Source organism: Sinohyriopsis cumingii, chromosome 4 (genome assembly GCF_028554795.1).
Source record: "Sinohyriopsis cumingii isolate HCF-2022 chromosome 4, ASM2855479v2, whole genome shotgun sequence".
Classification (NCBI taxonomy): Eukaryota; Metazoa; Mollusca; class Bivalvia; order Unionida; family Unionidae; genus Sinohyriopsis; species Sinohyriopsis cumingii.
In genome coordinates, this window is record NC_142964.1 from 69,050,918 (window position 1) to 69,067,456 (window position 16,539).

General features: G+C 35.8%; 1 protein-coding gene across 1 annotated transcript in view; it reads right to left on the reverse strand.

The window, feature by feature from the left end:
• LOC149801403 (neurotrimin-like) overlaps positions 1-16,539 on the reverse strand; it is a 36,200-nt gene that overhangs the window by 12,545 nt on the left and 7,116 nt on the right. The window contains exons 3-6 of the mRNA XM_089955469.1: positions 9,792-9,867; positions 8,857-8,963; positions 4,350-4,542; positions 3,721-3,864 (exon numbers count right to left, since the gene is read on the reverse strand). Coding sequence (XP_089811595.1) covers positions 3,721-3,864; positions 4,350-4,542; positions 8,857-8,963; positions 9,792-9,867 — 520 coding nt within the window. The remainder of the gene's footprint in view (positions 1-3,720; positions 3,865-4,349; positions 4,543-8,856; positions 8,964-9,791; positions 9,868-16,539) is intronic.

Sequence of the window (16,539 nt, forward strand, 5' to 3'; positions counted from 1 at the left end):
GCATCAATGTCATTAACGCGCCAACGATAATTTTTTTCTGCGAGCCGCTCTCGCCTCCCTTTCCTGCTCAAACCGGTGTCAGACCTTGCAGAGTTCGTAAATCCTAAATGTCGCTCAAAGGGTACATATGATTAAAATCCGACTTTGGTGTTGAAGAATGTAGTAGCTTCATCTTTTAACATTTTCGGAAATCATCTAGGTCTGAATTGAAAATTGGAACCCATTCTAAACCATTTTAACTAATTCTTATTTCCTGTATTAGAAAAGACATCTTTATATCAATGGACTATTTCCCCTTTCAATGTTGAGTCTTAAGATAGATGTTCTGACTAATTTATCAGTGACAATAATTGCGTGTCAAAATGAAGGTTTTCTCTCCCACCCATCCCGCTTATATATATATATATATATATATATATATATATATATATATATATATATATATATATATATGTCTTTTTCTAAAGGAATTAAACCTTAAAATGTATTATGTTTCAACTAGTTTATTTCAACTTTCTGCAGACACAACGGTATTTGTGTTTCATTTGTTTGTCTTGTCTAGGTTTTGCATTTGCCTTTGAAAAAGACTCATTGAGAGTCGAAATCGCATAGGCTAGTTAGATACTAGTTTTGCACTGTTTGTTGTCAGTTTATTGCATATATATATATATATATATATATATATATATATATATATATATATATATATATATATATATATATATATATATATATATGGTTTCGAGATAGATTGTCCCACCGGCTGAGAATATCTACTTATGTTAGTTTTATTCAGCAATCAGTCAGGACAGTAATGTATAATCCTTTTTATATACTTATATAGTTTGCACCCTTAAGGGTTAGACCGATGTGCCCATCTACCCATCCATGTCAAAGAAGATAGTTGTAACTGAACGGTCGGATCTAAAAAGGACCCAGACTGGTTGTACAGGCCACACGTGATGCTATGCCTACGAAACAGAGTGACTACATATGACTTTTCAACATATTCTTGTAATTGCGTTGGGACACAGCTTTCCATTGTGACGCTGCAGATTTTATCAGGAATGTCAATGTTCGTTGATGAATCGCTAGAACTACCGCGATGTTTATGAGGCTACATTGTCCGTCACTGACAAGAAATTATAACTCGTTGATTATTATGCAATGCCGGTATTTAATCTGTGCATTAGAATATTGGACGGCCGTGGCAACGACACATTCGGGACAGGATGCATGAGTAATTCATAGCGTCGTGGAGGCAGTGCTATTGGAAATATTGTCTCTCGAGTAATCGTGGTTCGGACTGATAAAAAAGGTCATTTCGTACGGCCAATATACTTACTCGTCATAACGGCGGCACCGAGTTACCCATCACCATCTAAACCCGGGAGGGAACGCAAGCCAGTGCTACAGGATAAATCAACAATGACTAGATCCTCCTTCATTATCAGTCACCCTTGAAAACCTTTAGTGACAGATCTGAAAGACCCCAGTTGCAAGGCCTTCAAGCCATATAGGTTGACTCCATAATTACCGTATTCCAGGTAACAGTCACCTCCCGCTCACCCCTAACCCAGCAGTTGTCAGTGTAATGTTGCAGGAACTTCTTTCCCATTTTAGACACCTTCTAGCGCAACACACATGATGCAATAATTCATTCGCTGATTGCGGATACTAAATACCAAGTCGGATAAAACCGTGTTGGATGGAAAAGATTTAACGGTTGAAACTTTGTTGATTAATACGATTTGGAACTTACTTGTCACAATTCTGGGCGTATGTTCCCAACACTGACTCACCTACATTAAATATGAGGACAAGGCTGCCAAAACTGGAGCGAAACCTATTTCCCCGTTTGGTGCGCTATAATGGAATGCGTCATTTCGGCAGGGGACCACCTCATATCAAGGATCCTCTATGCACACCGGATGTCTGTTTCAAGTTGTATTATAAGACGCACATCATCGTGGCTGACATAGGTGCTCAGCAGCATATCAAATTTGCCTGTCGCGCTTAAAAAGACATGCTTGGTATGGAATATTATTACTCCTCTCAGATCGCCTACTAACCAACATGTGCAACCTTAAAGTACTCCCGACGAATAGTGTTGTACCGTGTCTTCCATGGCAAAACTACTAGCAGACGCTTGCTGGCATCCAGACCCCATCTTTTTGCGAGGCTCGTTTTTCCTGTCCTAGGATATTTTATGAGAGTGACAAATGAGCCCGCTCATGGTCAACTGGCAGCAAGCTCTTTTCCCATGTCTACCATCTCACTCCATTCGCTGAGCAGTTCTGCAATACAATAGTTCATTTCGTCTTCCGTCGCCTTCTTTTGGAACGTATTCTTCCATGAGCCGAGTGGCATCTAAGTCATCCCACTCATACTCTATTTGAAACTGTTTCTGTTGTTAAAGTGGGGTGGTGGGGGTGGTGCGCGTATGGAATATCCAAGAATATCTTTGTCCGACGCGTTTACCCGAACCTCTTGAAAAGGCCCACATCTTCACAGCGGCAAAGATCCGAATTTCCATAGCGAAAGCTGGCTTTTCCAACGCATTTTGGCTTCATAAGCAGACAAAGTAGTTTAAACGCAGTCTGTGCGTATGGTAACTACGGATTCGTCCAAGACGAAATGAGACGAGAAATGGGACGGTATCCTTCTGAGAGCTTATTCTGTATATGGTCGACGAAAAGCGTAAGGTCCGGGCTCACTCGGTATGGGGAACCAGGTTGGCAGAGTGGTCTAATGCGCTTGCCTTTAAAGATCACTTACACATCTCACCTTTGTCCACATGAACTCGAGTCTGGATTAGTGTGACGTGTGTAAGTAACAAAGTTGCCAAGTAGTTTCCCATGGGTCATTGTTTTTTTTCCGGGGTTTTACACCAGCAATATACTGGCCGCCATGTAGCATGTACTGAAAATAGCGTTAAATCCAAGAAAGTCAAGCAACCCATTCAGTATCTAGCTCACGCTGACACTGCATATAGACTTCCATGGGGTATTTGCAGAGCTACACCCAAGTGACCTTGATCTGTGGCTGAAGCCAGTGGCAAAACAACAACAGGGTAGCTTTAACATGATGAGATGAACTATAATCAATGTGACCGGCTTATGTAGTCATAGCGATGCACCAGCTAATGCGGACCTAGCAATGCGACCGGCTAATGTAGGCCTAGCAATGCGACCGCCTAATGTAGGCATAGCGATGCGACCGGCTAATGTAGTCCTAGCAATGTGAACGGCTTATGTAGGCCTAGCAATGCGACCGGCTAATGTAGGCCTAGCGATGCGACCGGCTAATATAGGCCTTGTAGATACTTTACTTCATTCACCATGTGTTTATCAGAATAACTGTGCTGAGATACATCTTTAAATAATAATTAATCACCAGATAGGAATATGCAATGGCCTTAAACACCTCCACGTGTGGAATATCAACTCCCGCACGCCACCCCTTCCCCCTACCCTAAAGCGGAAAATGAGATGTATGCGGATGGGGGTTTACAAATGCAGGGACGCCGCAAAAGGGATAGTGGACTCGTTTCATCGCCCGATTGAATCTCGCCCCTACGTCTGTCAAAGGTGTGTAATCTTGCTGAATAATCTAAAAGCAAATCATGTCGATTCCCTTCTCCAGCAAATTCACCATTAATGAAAGAATAAAGAAAAGTACATTTGTTTACTACAGGAATATTTAGCAAAGGTTACCCACCCTGCCTTATTCCGTCTACTTGATGTGGCGATTTCCAGTACCAGCGTACAGATGGAGCCGGGAAACCAGTCACGTTACACCACAAGATGCCCGTGTCTCCTTCTTCAAACGTCATATCATGCGTCTCTTGTATCATGGGTGAACCTGCCAGATAAAGAAATAAAATACATAAATACATCAATGAAACTGAAACATTGTAATTCTTCTGCTTTTAGCATACTTCACACTTTGAAACTGAAAGTATCTCTATTGGGATGCATAAAGTGTGTCGTAGTTTCTAATTCCATTTTCGGTCATTCAGATATGAGTTTCTACAGTGTACAGACACATTTATGCTACGTCAAATTTCACAAACGTATTACCACAAACATGCAGGCAGAGTTAGAGAGAGAGAGAGGCAGAGAACTCACAAAAATAAATCTGAGGCAACACCTTAACATTGATGTTCTGCACCTATTTAAGCCCGCCGCCCCCCCCCCCCCCCCCGCCACGGGAGAAGTAAGCTCACTTACAACAAATTAGCTTTTCGACCCAAGATATATAGTTTCCAGCATCTCTCTCTCTCTCTCACACACACACACACACACACACACACACACACACACACCAAGAAGAAAATGTATATTCACTTTTCACCACGAGATGGACCTGTGATATGACTTGTTTTCCAACTTTACATGTGTATTCTCCAGCGTCTACCACGTGCACATGCTCTATATGGATGTTCCATTCTCCGTCGTACAATTGGCTGATACTCATCCGCTTATTGTAGGTGTACTTGTTAATGCTTATGATGGTATTTGGGTTCTTGTACCAGCTGACCTGTTATCAGAATAGGAAATACAAAGACCATCTGAGTGTTCAGATCTATTCTGAGATATATGACACGAGTTCAACATTATGTATTTGAACTGAACTTATAAACTTAATTATAAATTAACACAAATGTAAGATTCTAACATCATGACGAGTACTGACTGAATCTATAAGCGGCTATATAGTGAAGAGAAATGAGGCCGCTTTAAAAGTTAGATACCCTAGACATAACGGCCTTGACATTTATAACGCCATGACACTTAGGGTCGATCAAAATATCGCTCGGATGTTTCCATCGAATGGAGAAATACCCTCGGATTAGCTGTAATACCCATAAATTTGTTGGTTTGTATGAATTGTCTCTGACGGAATGTACTACGTATGTTACAACAGACAAGAATGACAATATTCCCATTGTGACTTTGTCTTCGTTTGCCGCCATATTATGAATAAGTTCTCAAAAGCGGCGAATTACGTCCCATTTGATTTACTCAGCTAGACGGAAAGGCCTAGGGTATTCCGATTGACATTAGACTTCTTACAGGATGATAATTACCTTTAATATCACTATTTAATGTAACAGTACATTCACTATTCGCATGACCACCATCAGCTGGTAATATTTATGAGTCGCGTAAATAAATTAATTGAAGTTACCATTTAGAAAATGGCGAGTATGTAGTTTGTAATTCAAACACGTACATTCACTTTGTTGAGCATATGAATAAAATGAAGAAAAAAATCTGCAAGCTTCGCACCTGCCACCATCGCTCCAGTCTGGCAATAATACGAAACGTCATTGAGCATATGGGTAGAGCAAATTGTTCTTGGTTATACCTGATTTCGGGTTTCATTTTATTTGGTGATTTAAACAAGGAGGCTATTTAGTACCGAGGTAATATGAGTAATAGGGGCCCCGAGTGGCCGAGTGGTCTAAAGCGTTCTCCGTTACGGATCACTGCCATCTCACTTCTGTCTGCGTGGGTTCGAGTCTCGGATTCGGCTAATCTGGGTATGTGAGAAAGCTTGCCAGTAGCTTCTCGTGGGTCGGTGGTTCTTTCCGGGGTTTTTCTCGGGTTCTTCCTCCACCATTAATACTGGCCGCCATGTATAGCCTATCTTGTGCTGAAAAATTGCGTTAAACCCTACAACAACAACAATAGGAGTAATATGCCTTGCTAATGAACTTGAAGGCTGCACCACTGTTGTTAAATCGAAAGAAACACACCGGGTAAGTGGCATGAAATCAACTCTTTCAATATTATCACGTTTACAAATGGATATTGTTAACTGTACCTTCGTGTGTGTGTGTGTGTGTGTGTGTGTGTGTCTGTGTGTGTGCGCGCGCGCGTGCGTGTGTGTGTGTGTTTGTGTGTGTGGAGAGAATGGGCGTTTCAAGCTGTCGGGATAATAAATTAAAGAGGAATCAGCTTCCCCATTATGCACATTTACTTTGATGCAGTAATAATAACTTACTTATATTCCCGTATACCCAGTTTTTCTATATTTTTTCTCACACATATAAAGAGCCCGCGTTTTCGTTCTATATGAACTGCTGGACATAATTCATTATGAAATATGGGTGGCGTAGCTGATACATAGCTTGTACTACAAATCACACAGATTTCGTGGCTGCTTCTGAAGGAAACAAACATTAAGTAATAATTAAGATCGTTCGTTTCTTAAGAAGCTAATGATTTCAATACTTACCATATCATTCGGAACGTTTGTGATGTAGGTTGACTCTGACTTAGTACATTGATGCCGAATCTAATGTCACTAAAAATTTACCCATCCACCCCAGTCTCCGTTGGCGAGCAAAACACGCGGCAGGCAAACTTTACTGGTACAGCTGTTTTGACTGGTGTGTTTATGTTGTCATCAATGAAAATCCCTTATATACAAATACACACTGGAGTAAGTTTGACTTTGATGTTGACGAAAGTTGATCATTTTAGTGATTCGGATTGACATGAGTAAGCTCTGAAGTCGAACTATTGTTGTAGAATTCGAAACAAAAACTCACGGGGAAAATTCTCTTTTTCCGCTTTATTTTTTGATCTTTTTATATGAAGAAATGAATATTTCTTCATCTATAAAACACATACTTCTTGTTTTTTTGCTATTGTTTTCCTTTTATTTTCAACTTGCTAATTGAAGTTTGTCATTGTGACTATGATTTTCATTCAAGAAAATTGATTGGCCTATGGTTTTGTGGGATTTGGCTTTTCTGATTTACAAAGGGTAATATTCAAACAAGGAAAACATGCATTAAAACACAAAGGCAAATATAAATTACTCCAGGGTACCATTACAACAGCTTAATGTTATTTTTTGCGTTTATCATTGCATGAACTATAATTTACCGAATCAAAACTCCTTTCCAGTGATATTTGCTGCATGTTTCTGAAGCTGACAGTTTATACCACAATACACGAAGAAAACAGTTAACAATTAAACGACTTCTACGGACCATTATCACATGACTTCAGTGATATGACGTTCCTCAAACGCGTTCAAACTGTTATGTGTATTTTTTCAGATTGTTTTATGGTCAAAGAAATGAAAGATTCTGCCCGTTCAGGCCAGCAGGCTGTGTCGCTGCCTGGTTGAGTCTTTTGGGAGTACACTTAGTTCCCATTTCCTCGGCATAAGAATGTTATCTACATGCAATATTTTACAATAGTACAGCTTTCGTGAGCTGAATATTATTAGTCACGTGTTTGTTTACCTTGATGTTCTGAACGTTATGACAATCTTGAACTCAGCACACTCTTCGGCTTAGAGGTACTAGACAAGTCAATCTAAGCACGGGGCATTATAACATTCATTACAGCACAGCAGATTAACATGTAATAAAATTATTACCTCATATACCTTAAATAAACTTATTTGGCGAAAGAATTACACAAAAGTTTCTCTCAGTTGTCATTTTTTCATATGTAGCCCACTTTTTTAATAAACAGCGAGCTAGTTTGAGGAGTTACCTCCCTTGCCGATTTCCTTACGCTACAATAACCCACCTTCCTCGCCCCTCCCCCCAGAAAACCCTGATGAAATCTTCCCGAACGACCAGTGAATCAGCTATTTGTAATTAACATAAATGTTCCTTCCTTTGGAAATACTTTTCAATGATAATAAATAATATACACCACGGTAACTCCCGTCGATATATAATAAAATAATGTCAGATATTGGATCATGAATAATCTGTTTGCATTTAATTTCTGAATATAAATTTTCCGCCATTTTTTTGTTGTCTCCATTTGTGTGTTAAAAGTCGTCGTGTGACTTGCTTACATCCATTTGATATGTTTGCTGATCCGCCAGCACCAAAGGCCAATAGTGTTTAGATTGTGATTTTATCTCTTCCGCTGTCATATTGTTCCACGTGAACGAAAATAATTTAGAATATTGTTCTCAATAGCAATACATTACATCCGAAGTTTCTTTCTCCACTTGACGGAAAAAGCCGAGGATGTTCCGATTGCCGTTTGTAAGTCTAAGTCACATGATCTAGTAATGATGCTATTGGATTTATTACATCCCTTTTTATCCAAATTATATCCTAAAATTTTGACTGTTGGCTAATAGAGTTTTATGATCTAGTAAACCTCGTACTGACCAACGCGAAGAGAATGTCACTATCGTAGGTTTACTGGTTCATTAAAATTTATATTGAAGAAACATATATCTGTAATTGTTTTGTTACATAATTTAGAGACTAAAATGACAATTTATTTTCCTTTAGATTTATATAAATGCATGATGCTATGAACCTAAGGTTATAAAGTCACGTAAAAGTCAATCACATCATGAGCAATTGACATAAAGCATGACCATCCAACATGAAGACATATCACATATCATGCAATGTTGAGAAATCCAATGAGAGAACCTCTTTCGCCGATCCTATAAAATAAATAGCACACTACGTCATTGATATAAAGTTCCATAGACTCGTTCACATTTATTCGCATTTAAAAAAAGAAGAAAATAAGTAGTCCCCTCACAAGAAATAAATAAAGATAACCACACACAAACAAAAACAGAAAAGAAAACTGCTAGAGTAATGGTATAATAAAGACAGGTTCATAAATTCAATGAGAGAACCTCTCTCGCCATGCTATAAAATAATTAGCACACAACGTCATTGATATAAAGTTCCATAGATTCATTTGACATTTATTTGCATTAAAAAAAAAAAGAAAATAAGTAGTCCCTCACAAGAATAAAGATAACCACATACAAACAAAAACAGAACAGAAAACATGCTGCTAGGGTAATGGTATAATAAAGGAAGGTTCATAAACTATATACCGTATTACTAACGCCTTGATTCGACACTTTACAGGGCAAAGTCGCCGGTTTGTTGATTTCAGCATTAACTTCGATCACTTCGCATTTTACACCACTGAAGACTGACCCTGAAATTGACAAGTCACTTTTGTAATGAACTATTTGCAGTCTTAATCCAATACCTACGTTGGAGTGTTGCCGTAGCTTAGCTGACAATGTGTCAGTCTCGTAATCATAGGGTCGCAGGTTTGATATCAGCCCAAGGTCGTTTGCTTCAGTGTGTCCGTAGGAAAGGTAATTAACTCTTATTTCCTCTGCATCTTGTAGCCATACATGTCTTAAAAATGTCGTTAAACCCCGAAAAACCCGAACAAGTAAATCTTCAATTGATTAATCAAAGACATGTGTTCAGATGTCTGTTCTATAAACGAAAATCAAAATAATTTTTACAAGAACAAGGAATGAGAAAACACATTAAAAGTTCGAAGTGCGACAAAACCAGTAGTTATTTGTTTCTGCCTAATGAATCAGATGTTAGTTTTGTATAAATGCAGCAAAACTATATATATATATATATATATATATATATATATATATATATATATATATATATATATATATATATATATATATGTGTGTGTGTGTGTGTGTGTGTGTGTGTGTGTGTGTGTGTTCATTACACTAATGCCTTTAATAAGATGCAAAGAATTTATGTAATTCTTTTTAACTGTTGTTTTATTACTTATATTTTCTGTTAGGTGAACGATGGTCATATTGTTTATTGTCACTTAATTTCCAAGAATTATGAAAATAAAAATCAATCATCTCTTCAATTTAATAAAAAAAATTAACTTCGGTTTTGTGCATTAAATGGATTATGATATTGATACAATTATGTATATTTAGTTGTCAGAAAGGAAATAGAAAACAGGTCCCTATTAGATGTTATTACTTACCGATAAGAAAACAAGCGAAGAAGGTAGACATCATCTGTAGAAATATTGGCTTCCTTCGCACTAGAACGCACAACACCTGTGAAAACATGCATAACAAACACGGATTCAGTATCGAAATGATTTAGCTATGATAAGGAGTACACACAACACACTCGACGTTTAACTAGGTAAAGGATGTGATAGTTCACGTTTTCGGGGTGTACATACTTTTCATTTAATTGGTCAGATTCAAATTAAACTTTTTCAATATCTATTTTGTTTTGTTTTGTTTTGTCATTTCACCTGAGCTTTCTAGAACTTCTTGTTTCATGGGTGAAAGGCACGGAATTAATGCATACACTAAGTATTGATTGTATTAACTGAGTCTGATGTACCTGACCTGTTTTTTTTTTCTTTCTGCTTTCTGATACGTCTACCTGTACGCAGCAAGTGTTTTGTCAGTTTTATCCTCAGATGTACCAAACAAATTCGCTTTCTTGGTAATTTTAATAGAAAAAATTGTATGTCTCTCCACTTATAACTTGCTCCTAAAATACAATACATTAGACCATATTTTTGAAACTCTGAAGTTTAAATGGTTTTTATCTATGTCTGGTGGTTTAGAAGATTGACATTGTGGAATGTCTTCTGGCAATTGACCTTACGCGAGATGATAGATCGCTCCGCCTACCAAAGCACGTGACATGACCACCTGTTAACCTCCGATAAGCATGCAGTATTTGGCAAAGAAATATGTTTCAATTTAGGTTATAAGTTTATTAAAAATGATTTGTGTTATACTTAGAAATGTAAAAATGCAAAGTTGCATAACTTATACTGCAGTAAAAAGTATGTATATTTGTATTTCAAGTTCGTGTAGTAATAACCTTAGTGTTTTATTTCAGTGAATAATAAAAATCAATTTAAAAGCTGCTCAAGAAGTTATTAATGGAAAAGGAAATTCTCTCCAAAAGATGCTAATGTATTTGGTATATAATATTATCCTCATTAATTTTATCTATCTGATGTTTCTGCTGCCTTGAAAGTAAACAACAACATAATCCTAAATGATTGCTGTTTAGAAGTATATTGTTGAACATAATAATTTAAAGTTCTAATGTGTTCGTCAGACGGAATTTTGATCAATGATGTATGTTGATGGAAACATGTCTATGCATGCTTAATACATCGAACGACACTTATCTAAATCTGTTCTTATTGTATTCATCTATTACATTTTGTATTGTCATGTATATTTGATTTAATTGATATTTAATTTGATCAGGTACTTTGCCTTTTTCTGAGAAGTCTTCTTCCAATGAGAGTTTTCTTATTCAGGGAGGAGAACGCGGCTGATTGATTTTGGAGGAACAGATCTTTGGAATTCAGAAATTATGAATGATCAGGACCAGAAACTTTCATATTTGCACCAGCAAGAAAGGAACGAGCTTAAACAGTTATTATTTGAATATGAGCACTAATTTCCAGATGTTCCTAAAAGAACAAACGAAATTTTCGATGACGTTGAAATTATACATTCCAAACCTGTGAAACAACACCCATGTAAGATCAACCCTCTCAAAAAAGGAATAATTGAAAACAAGAAATTCAGTATTTTCTGGAGAATGATTTCATAGAGCCCAGTAAAAGTGACTGGAGTTCACCATGTATACTTGTTCCGAAACCAGATAAAACTTTCCGCATGAGCACTGATATAGGCTGACAAACAGTTTGACTAAAACAGATTCATTTCCATTACCAAGAATCGATGACTGCATTGATAAAATCAGAAATGCCAAGTATATCATCGAATTTGACCTTCTGAAAGAATTTTGGCAAATTCCACTGAAGGAAAGAACAAAGGAAATTTCGGCATTCGTGATTCCAGATAGACTTTACCATTATAAAGTGATGCCGTTTGGGATGAAGGGTTCGCCAAGTACTTTTCAATGTCTAATGAATATGACCACCTCTGGTCTAGATAATTGTGATGCTTACACCGATGGAAAGAACATTTAGCAACAATTCGGAAATTTTTTGGTAGACTCACTGATGCAAGTTTGACAATCAATCTATCCAAACGTGAGTTCTGTCGTGCTAGTGTAACATTTCTAGAACATATCGTGGGACGTGGAAAAGTTAAACTTATGGATGCTATGGTCAAGGCTATCTCTGAAATCCCTGTGCATGTTAGCAAAAAGCAACTGATGTGATTGTTAGGTATGTTTGGATTCTATCGGAAATGTTCTTTTCAATTTATCCCTAATTTATATACTTTCTTTGGACTGAACATTGCGAGGAGGCTTTTAATACGTTAAAACCCATACTTAAAAGCGCGCATGTTCTTACGGCTCAAAATTTTAGTCAATCATTTAAACTGTCTATTGATGCAAGTAATGGTGCAGTTGCTGCAGTATTGGTTAAAGAAGACGGAACGCACCAAAGAAATTATTCAACAATCGAGAAGGAATGTTTGGCTTTGATATTGGCATTACAACATTTTGAAGTTAACATTAGTTCAGCTCCTTCTTCGATTATTATGTTTAGTGATCACAGCTTCCTTACTTTCATCGGCAAGATTAAAAATAAAAATAAAAGACTACTAAGGTGAAGTTTGTTGTTACAGAAATATAATCATGACATCAGGTACATGAAGGGAAAAGACAATTTAATAGCAGATGCACTTTCTCGTCTATGGAAATGTATTATTTTATGTATACTTTATATAATTCATAAAAATTCTTTTTTTTTTTAAACCTCATGTATAATAATTATATGGTAAAAAGAAAGCTTTATTATATAAATCTTTCTTTTTCTTGATGGGGAAGTGTTATGTTTACTTTTTTAAATTTATATTTGATTTAAATTAATTTTTGTGTGTTAGTTTTAAATATTTTAACTCCATTACATGCTATTGTAATGAAATTGTATTTGCTGGATTTGATATTTTCCAGAAATTAATTTCAGTTTTTCACAAACACTTATAATAGGAACTTTGTATCTAATGCTGACCTAGTTCCTGACCTTGAGTCAGAAATCTTATTCTTTTTTAGAGCAGATTCATAAAGTGAAATCGAGGCCATGCTTGGAGTACATGAGAAATAACATGTATCAATTGTTTCAAACTCTGATTTTTGCGGAAGATTGACCTGTACTGACCCGCATCCGGGCATCAATTTTGCGCAGTAGCCAGAGTTAATATTGATGTATTGAGAAATAGTCATTATTCTTGCCTGAACACTTGAGAAGTCAAAGTGTTTTTGTTGTGACCAGTTTGAGTTGAAGTTTTAATTTTTCTTCAAACTATTTGGATTCCAAGAGATTATTTTCTCCTGGAAATGCCTGTTGTCTAAGTTAATTCTTGGACAAGGACAGTACTCGAATTTTACTCAGAATGCAAATACTGGAATATTGTTTCTGTGGTTCAACAAAGAACTGTTGACACATCAGGAGTACACTGACCACAGCATACGTCATCGACTTCCATTTTGGATTTGGGATTTCATCGGGATTCGAACTCAGTTTCATTAGATCATTTTATTACTAGAACTTTTTTTTGTTCTCGGATTATTTTTGGATTGGATTCGTTGAATCGTTAAGTTCTTTTTCTCATTTTTACTTTGTTTTTATAGGGAAATAAATTCTTTGTTAAACTTTACAATGCTTATTTCTTCACTCTTTTCTTGTTAGGATTTCTCTCTTTTATAGGGAGCAATTCTAGAAATGTGAGACAAAGCAATCCTTGCCATCACTGTACAATCCCGAAACTGATTAATTTGAATATATACAATGATGTCATAATTTTAATAAGAATGTATATACAACATGGAAAACCGTATTCATGGCCTATACCTCTGTGTTATAGATTAGAAATATGTGCTAAGTATAGAAGTAAAAAAATGACAAAGTTAGCTGGAAACATGGAAATTGAAATTGTCCAACCCCCCCCCATTTCTATAATTGTTCTATCGTGAAAAGGCAACCTGGACTTATTTCTGGTCAGCTCTAGAGTTGCGACACAAGGCAATTCTTATCATCCCAGTTATTTACTTTGACGCAGGGTTTCAAATCACATGTTGACTAAACTACAAATAAAGAAAATTTGTGAATAAACTATAAAAAACTTAATTACAAAATCAGAAACATTGCATACAACATTTTGTCTCATAGAAAGGTGATCTGAATCAAGAGGGTATGCCACATAATGAATAATGTGACAATTAACCAATACATCTATGAAATAGAAACGGTAAAATCATTGTACACTAGTAATACTTGTCCAAAATCATAAATATCTTGCCACCATTGAAGCTGGATGTATGTCATCCGAGAATAGACTACAAATGAATGAATACGGAGACAACACAGTTTCGTCTGGCATTTTTTGGATAATCGTTTCTGTTCCTGTGTTCTCAAAACGTGTCATTCAAGAGGTGGTCATGTGAAATGTAACTATTGGTAATATTGCTTTATTAATTGGTTACGTGCCATGGTTCTCTCATTCCCCTCTATATATCTTTGTGCCTTCCAGTGATCATATGATTTCCTCTGTTCCATTCCACCATGAACGTAAAGGGGATTTCAAGAAGTGCAAATTTAATTTAGAGATATTTTGCGTTTCACATCACACACAGTGCTTAAAAAAGTGAAATTTACCTAAATAGAATACCTTTGATTTAGAGTAACGTGTTTAATATAACCAGATGCAACCCACCCACCTCAGAAAGTTGGTTCTGTAGAGTTAACTGAATATGTTATAAAATGTACACATTTTGTAATATAATATTTGTGTTTGGGTATGCAAACTAGTGAAACATAATTACACAAGCATTAACTAAGTAAAACCGTTCTGTTTTCTTTACTTTATAACTTAAATCTCTAGGTTATATTTCAGTTCAAAGTTTGGTCATTATGTACTTACTGACTATATAAGTATGTCATTTTTGAAAATCTGTTTTCAAACATAACCAGAGTTCAGGAAAGTAGCTATGTAGAAAAGGATTTAAAAAATCAATCTTTATACCCGGCAAACGTCACACGGTTTTGAGTTCATGTAATGATCGGAACAGCATTCAGTCATTTGTCAAGTCATAAAAACGACTTCGTGATAACGACAGGTTCTTCTGATTGGATATTTGCTGGTTAGACCGAGATGTAGCGATTGATACCAATGTTTGGAAAGATTATGTCAATGAAATAACCAATCACTGAAACGATTATGATCTAATCACATTCCCTCCGAAGTAGTCCCCGAACGTGTAGAGGTACTTAAATGGGACATGAGAAAAAGGTGTGGAATGTCTTCTTAAGTTAGGAGTGACTAAATACGCAGATAGTCCGGAAACATTAGAATGGAGTCATCGAGGGGTCTGTTATGTATATTTTATTTAATTATATCTGATTATATATATATATATATATATATATATATATATATATATATATATATATATATATATATATATATATATATATATATATATATATATATATATATATATATATATTTCAATTTAATTGTTTGTCAGTTTAATATTTTTTTCATTACATGCTATTGTAATGTAAATTTATTAATTAGAGATAACAAGATTTCCAGAAAATAATTTGACCTTGACTGTTCGTTTTGTAAACAACCAGGTGTTGATCTAGATCCTGACCTTGATTCAAAATTAGTATCAGCCACATAAAAGAGTTCTATCTTTATTTTAAAATGATTGGTTGTTGTCGAGGACATGATGGGACTAAGTGTTTAAGATGTGAACAATTTTGTTTATTTTATTATTTCTTAGAGTAAAATGACTGGTTTCATCAGGGCCACACTGGGTGAACGTGATTTTTAACAAGTACATAATTTCTACAAGGTTCTGGAACATGATCACGTAGCCCTCTTTCTGCGTTTTAGAATACGATTAACCTTTGTTTTGGAGAGATATTCTCAGTATAAGTTAGGCTTTTTCTTTCACTGGAAGTTGTATGTTGTGCTGTTTAGAGTCATTTCAGATTACTTGGGATTCAAAAGGATTAATTCTTTTTCCCCGAAAAATACGTGTGCTCATGTGAAAATGTTGAACAAGGACAGTTTTATAAAAATTTATTCAGATTTACAAAACCGGAGTGATAATTCTTGTTTCTACAATGCACTATAGACTTCAACACTACAGATTACAATGTACGTCATCGTCTTCATCCTGGATTCTTCGCCGGGACTCGAACTAGAAATTATTATAACATTTTGTTATTAGGACTTCAAACATTTTATTCGTGGATTTATTCTTGGATTAATTTTGGGTTAGATTCTTAAAACCGTAAGTTCATTTTTGTTTTAAATTTTAAAGAATTTTTCCAGGAAAATAAACTATTATATTATTTTTAAAGCTTGTTGTTTTCACACTTTCTTGTGTTACGGTTTATTCGACCGTAAACACCTAACAGGTCAGATTGTGACCTGCGAGAGTTAGTTACATTGTGTTAATTGGGAGTGTTATCACTGGTTTCCCAGGTACCGTCATACTGGATTGTTCTTTTCTTTCTTTTAGGCTAGTGTGATAATATATAAATATAAATCACACAGAGAAACACATATGTAAATATGTTAATACACCAACAAAAATATCAGAATGCAAAAAAATTGTTACAATCTGGATTGTTGAAAGGAATAAAGACCAAAATCTGCAATATGTTATAAGCGAAAGATGAAAAAATATTTCTACAAATATGTGTTTTATATGTGACAAAATAATCAAGAACACAGTTTACTATGGCGAAGCGT